This window comes from Oratosquilla oratoria, chromosome 12 (assembly GCF_046742065.1).
Source record: "Oratosquilla oratoria isolate Oo_2021 chromosome 12, ASM4674206v1, whole genome shotgun sequence".
NCBI lineage: Eukaryota > Metazoa > Arthropoda > Malacostraca > Stomatopoda > Squillidae > Oratosquilla > Oratosquilla oratoria.
In genome coordinates, this window is record NC_134788.1 from 39012725 (window position 1) to 39020106 (window position 7382).

General features: G+C 41.3%; 1 protein-coding gene across 1 annotated transcript; it reads left to right on the top strand.

Annotated features, from left to right (window-relative positions):
* The first annotated feature begins 5926 nt into the window (after window positions 1-5926).
* On the top strand, window positions 5927-7150 carry LOC143030341 (uncharacterized). The gene has a single exon (XM_076193494.1). The coding sequence runs from the start codon at window positions 5927-5929 to the stop codon at window positions 7148-7150; it is 1224 nt and encodes a 407-aa protein (XP_076049609.1).
* Window positions 7151-7382: the final 232 nt, after the last annotated feature.

Consider the following 7382-nt stretch of genomic DNA (forward strand, 5'->3'; position numbering starts at 1 on the left):
AGAGAGAAAGAGAGAGAGAGAGAGATGAGGTGTATTGTGTGTGTGTTGTGTGTGTGTCAGTGGTGTGTGTGTTGTGTTGTGTGTGTTGTGGTATGTGTATGTGTTGGTTATAAACTGGATGCATACGGAGCTGTGTGTACTTATGGTCTCTTGCAGTCTCCTCATTCTTATGTTCTTAGCAGTGTTCTCTGATGATGATGATGTGAAATATCAATGATGATGATGCGATGGGATGGGTGATTTCTGATGATGGAATGAAACTGATGTTCAACATGTAAGTTTGAATGATGACATGATGGCGGATGATGTTTATGATGGATGATGGTATGATTTTTGATGGATGATGAAGGATGATGGATGGATGATGGATGGGGGGAGGATGGATGAGGGAGAGATGATGATGATGGGGGATGGATAGATGATGAATGATGGATGATGATGGTGATGGGGATGATGTATTGGATGTTGATGTTGTTTGTGTGTTGATGGATGATGATGATGATGGATGATGATGATGATGATGATGATGATGGATGATGATGGATGATGATGATGATGATGGATGATGATGATGATGATGATGATGATGATGATGATGATGGATGATGATGGATGATCATGATGGATGATGATGATGATCATGATGGATGATGATGATGGATGATGATGATGATGGATGATGGATGATGATCATGATGATGATGGATGATGATGATGATGATGATGGATGATAATGATGGATGATGATGATGATGATGATGTTATGTATGATGTGATGGAGATGTTTTATGATGATGAAATGATGTTATGATGTACACACACACATGATGCACAATGATAACACACACATGATAACATGACCACACAATGAATGACAACACACACACACACACACATACACATAACACACACACACACATAACCACACACACCATACACACACACACACACACACAACACACACACACAACATACACACACATAACACACAAATACACATAATACACACAACCAACACACACACACACACACACGACGCACACAACACACACACACACACACACACACACACACACACACACACACACACACACACACACACACACATCACACACACACAAATCACACACACACATGAACACACACGCGCAACACACATACCACAAATACACACACACACGTCACACAAACACACACACATGCAGTTTAATATGGACACGAGCGTCACATGTCAGTCGCCACTCGGCAGCCAATCAGCGATCGTTTCGCTATGCATGTCAATGCTTGTCCGGCACAAACTACCTGTTCAACATGTAAGTTTAAATCCAATTGACACTTTAGTCGTCAGATTCTCTTCAACCGTTGTGATTTCGTTTAGGTAGAAACGGCTTCGGTTACAATCTTTCGTTTTTTCCATCTTCAAATATCACATTGCCTTTGCGTCACGTATTGAGAAACCGAATGGTGAAATCAAAGGAGCTGAACCTTTACAAATCTTAGATAGATTGTTGAAATGTTCTTAGGGAAGTCTAGAATGTTGCAAACAAAGTCTTCTTCCAGCTATTCGAATTCACAGCATTTGACGAGAATCGGCCCTGACTCGCTCGGTGGAAACGCAGCCTAACTGTTTCCACTACCTGCGTCCGTTGGTATATTTTGGCGGCGACTGCGGGTGTGTGTGTGTGTGTGTGTGTGTGTGTGTGTGTGTGTGTGTGTGTGTGTGTGAGAGAGAGAGAGAGAGAGAGAGAGAGAGAGAGAGAGAGAGAGTGTGTGTGTCTGTGTGCGTGTGTGTGTACGTGTGTGCGTGTGTGCGTGCGTGTGCGTTCGTGTGTGTGTGTGTGTCTGTGTGATTGACCATGGTCTTTGATCACGTGTTGGACTAGTGAGTGACAGCTATTTCCCTCTTGGAAGAGAGCTCAGAGTTCATATATAACAAATCTATTAGTAGTGCTATGACCTTACACGCACACACATCTTTGACAGAAAATCAAAGTATTAAGATTATGTGTTCCTGAGCCTAATAATTTATAAAAGGAACTTGGTAAAAAAAAAAAAAAAATTATGAAAATGACCTACATATGTCAATTCACTTCACACCAAACCTATAAAACCTCAATTGTACAAAAAAAAAAAAAAAAAAAAAACTTTGTCCTGACTAAATGAAAATGGGTGATTTTGGAAATGCATTTTTATGTATAATGTGTAAAAATGATGCATGTAATTATTTTTCTTTTATGAAATTGTGTTTCTATGTGAAAAATATATTCTTTGTATGAAATGATGTAGTTGCACTTACATACATAGAGACGGAAGTGGAGTGTGAGAGGGGGAGGGAGGGAGGGAGGCAGGGTGCGTAGGCCTCTCTCTGTATGTATGCACTGAGGGGGGAGAGGAGGTAGTAACCGGATGTGGAGTGTGTGTGTGTGTGAGTGAGAGGGAGGGAGAGGGGAAGGCAGTCAGGATGTAATGACAGCACTCAGATAGATCCCCATGATGAGGACCTTGTGAGCATTCAATAAATGTCTCTGGCGACGCCAAAACTATACTATGATGATAGTATGGTGGTGAGGCGAGGAGGAGCACTGTGCCACCTTGGCACTCTCTCTCTCTAGCTAGAACCCTCATCCACAGTCACGATGGTTAGATTACTTTCATCATTTATTGTCTCCACCGTATCATCACAACCACGTTGAAACTCATCAGAGTTAGTTTACAAGCTGTGCTAACTCATCTTCGGTGTAGTATATAGTACGTTTCATTTTTAGTTACGACAACCTAAAATGAAATTGAAAAAAACTGCATAATGACAATTCCTTCTCTATTATAGAGTTGTGTATACAATTATAGTGTGTTTTTTTTATACCTAAACAATACACAATTTTTGTTTCTAAACTACCATGTGCAGAAATATAATGATGAGACTTTCCCCATCCGATGTCAACAATCGTAACGTAAAAGGAAGAGGTGTGCCAATTGGATACACACTACCTTAGCGGGGCTTATATTATATATGCAGATGGGGTAAAAACATCATTAATTAACCACTGAAGAGCCAACGGTCGCGGGAGGGAGGGAGGGAGGGAGGGAGGGAGGGAGGGAGGGAGGGAGGGAGGGAGGGAGGGAGGGAGCGGTAGGGAGGATGGGGAGGGAGGGGCTTTGCCACAAGTATGGTGTCTACGATGTGACTTTCATTTTATTTATTTGTTGACGTATTTATTTATTTTATTCATTTATTTATGCTTTCCATTCATTTATCTATTTCATCCATTTGTTTATTGATGCATGTTTCTTTTGCGGATTCACCGACAAGCGACGCCGATTTGATATTGGCGAATTTGATCTAATCTGATGACTGATAGATTGCTTTTGATTTTCTGTGAATTTTTTATGTCAGGTACTTGACTAAACCATTCCTCAGTCACCTAGATTCTTATATGTACACACACACACACACACACACACACACACACACACACACACACACACACACACACACACACACACACACACACACACACACACACACACACACACACACACACACACATATATATATATATATATATATATATATATATATACATATTATATATATGTTATATATATATATATATGTATATGTTTTGTAGGATATCCGTTTATGTACTCGTTCAGGAAGAGCTAAAACGACGTCGATACAACACACACACACACACACACACACACACACACACACACACACACACACACACACACACACACACACACACACACACACACACACACACACACACACACACACACACACACACACACACACACACACACACACACACACACACACAGGCCAGCCACCGACTCACCCATACACTCCAAAATCGACGACTTGTAAGTCCCAATTACATATAAACTTACAAGTTGTTTGAATCATTTGTGCCCCACATTTAGTTAATTATAAACTGGACAAATTTAGATTTAAGAAGGAGGAGGAAGAAGAAGAAGGGAGGGAGGGAGGGGAGGGAGGGAGGGAGGGAGGGAGGGAGGGAGGAGGAGGACAAGGAATAAGGACGGGGTTGAGTGAGGAATGGAGGGAGGAAAGGAGGAGGAGGAGGAAGGAGAGTAAGAGGGAGGGGAGGAGGAAGAAGAGCGGGCGGGAGGGAGGGAGGGAGGAAAGAAGGGGAGGGAGGAGGAGGAAGGAAGGAGGAGGAGGGGAGAAGGAAGGAAGGAAAGGAGGAGGAGGGATGAAGGGAGGAGGAGGAGGAGGAGGAGGAGGAGGAGGAGGGGATGATTGAGATGATGAGGAGGAGGAGGGAGGATTGACGACGAGTTTGGGATGGCGAAGGCGCGGCCGTTTTTCGCATTAAACTTCATATTTTTAGTCACGACGTAGGTGAAGCGCGCCCGTATCTTTTCATTTTGTTTTTTTCCACGCTTGCTTTGCTTCTTGTTTTTCTTGTAGTAGTGTGTGAGGTTGAAGGCGATGGCTTAATTTTTTTCTTCTTCATATATTTTTTTTTTTCCCCTCTCTTTACGCCACCTACTTGCACATGAAAGCCACGCCACCCCCACACACACTTATGCTTCCATGCGCATTTTTTCTTTCTAATCTTTTTTTTTCCTTTTCTCCGTACCTCAAAATCAGTTAGTGGAACCCAACACACACACACATAAATGTAAGTCACAGGTGGTATTGCTGCGATATGCGGTGTTCAATGCGTGAGTATTTTTTTCAGTTCTCTTTAGTGTGATCATGGTTTGAGCTAGTGTGTTGTTATTATTTCAAGTTTTTTTTTCGGGGGTTTTATTGGTAGTATTTTTTTTTTTTTTTTTTTGTTGGCTATGTCAACAATATGTAGTGTGAACAAACACAAGTTGTATTAAAATGTAGCGCAGTGTTATATTTTTGATATGATTTTTTAGGGCTGTTTTATATTTTTATTTATAAAAGTATTTCTTAAGGTCACAGCATTTAGATCAGTCATGAGCTCAGAGCTCTCTTAAATAGCTGTCGATCACGAGTCCAACACGTGATCCGACCAAGGTGAATCACACTTGGTATATTTCATGCAGGTTTCAAATGCGTAGAGGTTTGTAGTATTTTTTTTTTTCTTTTTTTATTCTTCTTATCGAATATGTTTCAAACTAAATGTTTTTGTCATTAAAACAGTAGCTGCTGTTGTTATTATTATTTATTTTTCGGGGAATTTTTAATTGCTATAGTTTTATAATATTTGATTTCTTGTATTCATTTAGCATGCTGTCTTTATTCTAGGCCACTTGCGTGCAGTGAACAGTGAAGTCGTCTGCAACGCCGACTGCGACTTTCCAATTGTTTGAGAAAGTCACTGTGGTCTTTAGTTTTCTGTCGTCGATAACTCGGTCTCTGTCCTTCTATTGTATATTTACTTCATTTCTTAGAGCTAATAATAATTATTATTATTATTAGATCGTGACTGCGTGGGCATCTTTCACGTATGCGATGACTTTGCAGAATGTTGCGTCACGTTCGGGTCTGTGAGCGTCTGAGCGATGTTACGTTCAGTCTCAATGTATCGTTCATGACGGATTTCGACTTGCATGACTCCGCCCACTTTATACGTCAGCCAATCAGCGTCTAAGGGGACTAAACGAGTTTGTCTCCGTTTTGTTGTGGCTGGCGTTCTTGTAAGATCGTCGCGCGGTTTTTTTTTTTCTGTCTTCTTGGTGGGTACCCATATTTGATTATTTTCTGTCAGTATTATTGTTATCACAAAGAAATAACCCAATAAAAAGTGATCATTTAGGTAGCGAAGCAATATAATGATAGGTAGCTAGCGTGCAGTCAGTCGCGTGTTCCGGGAGATGGGCGGGCGGGCAGGTGGCCATTATTAATCAGTTAATATTTCTCGGAGGATAGTTTGGGCGGGAGATGTAGAGGGAATTTTCCGTCCGCTGGAGGTGATTTCACATGAGATCTCATCATACTGGTGAGAAGCCTTACAAATGTGATTATTGCAGTGCTTTGTTCTCTCGGTCGTTTGTTTTAAAAAGTCACATTCGTACGCACACTGGGGAGAAGCCTTACAAGTGTCGTCTTTGCCCTGCAGCCTTTTCCCAGTCGGGTAACTTGAAGACTCACATGATGACCCATACTGGAGAGAAGCCTCATAAATGTTCTCTGTGTGAAGCATCTTTCTCTTTGCCTGGCCAGTTAAATGTTCACATCAGAACTCATACTAACGAAAGGCCTCATAAGTGTAGTCTGTGTGAAGCTTCATTTGCTCAATCAGGCAACCTGAAGGCCCATATTAGGACACACACAGGCGAGAAGCCTCATAAATGTACTTTCTGCAGTGCTACATTTTCCCACACTGTCAATCTGAAGGCTCATATAAGGACGCACACGGGAGAGAAACCACACCAATGTACTTTTTGCGAGTCTTCGTTTTCTCAGTACGCTACGTTGAAGGACCACATAAGGATTCACACAGGTGAGAAGTCTCATCAATGTCCTGTGTGTGGTGCATTATTTTCGAGGCCCTCTCAACTCAAGACTCACATGAGAACTCACACAGGCGAGAAACCTTACAAATGCACACTTTGCAGTGCTTCGTTTTCTCACTCAGGTACTCTGACAAATCACGTAAGGTCACACACAGGTGAGAAGCCGTATCGATGTACTTTTTGTGATGCCATATTTTCCAAGTCAGATAATTTGGCCGCACATGTTAGAACACACACGGGAGAAAGACCGTACAAGTGTACTGTTTGTGCAGCTTCATTTCACAAATATAATTACTTAAATGTTCACATGAGGACCCACACAGGAGAAAAGCCTCATAAATGTACAATTTGTGAAGCTTCATTTGCTCAGGGTAGTCATTTAACTGTCCATATGAGAACTCACAGTGGTGAGAAGCCTTTCAAATGTAATTTTTGTACCAGCACATTTTCTCAGTCAAATAGTCTTAAGGTTCATGTGAAGACTCACACAGGTCAAAAGCCTCATAAATGTACAATTTGCAAGGCCGAGTTTTCTGGCAGTGGTGGTCTAGAGGCCCACATGAATATTCATACAGAGGATAGCCCTCTGAAGTGTTCTCTCTGTGAAAAAACATTTATTCACTTAGATCATTTGAAGATTCACATGACAACACATAAAGGTGTTAGGCAACACAAGTGTAGTTTGTGAAGCCACATTTCTTCATTTGAGTGCTTTGCAAGAGCATTTGACTTCCCACATAGCTGAAAAGTTTCATAAATGTTCTGTTTGTGGGGGACTGTTTTTCAATGAAATTCAGCTACAGATGCACAAAGAGACACACAATGCCAGTAGAAATGGTGGATGCAAGTGAGTATTGCTGCAAAAATTCTGAAAAAAATGTGGATAAGATCTTCCTCTGATTTGCTATGCCCTTGAAATG

What these genes read in the sequence shown, in the direction of transcription:
- LOC143030341 (XM_076193494.1), top strand. Translation starts at nt 5,927, where the DNA reads ATGAGATCTCATCATACTGGTGAGAAGCCTTACAAATGTGATTATTGC.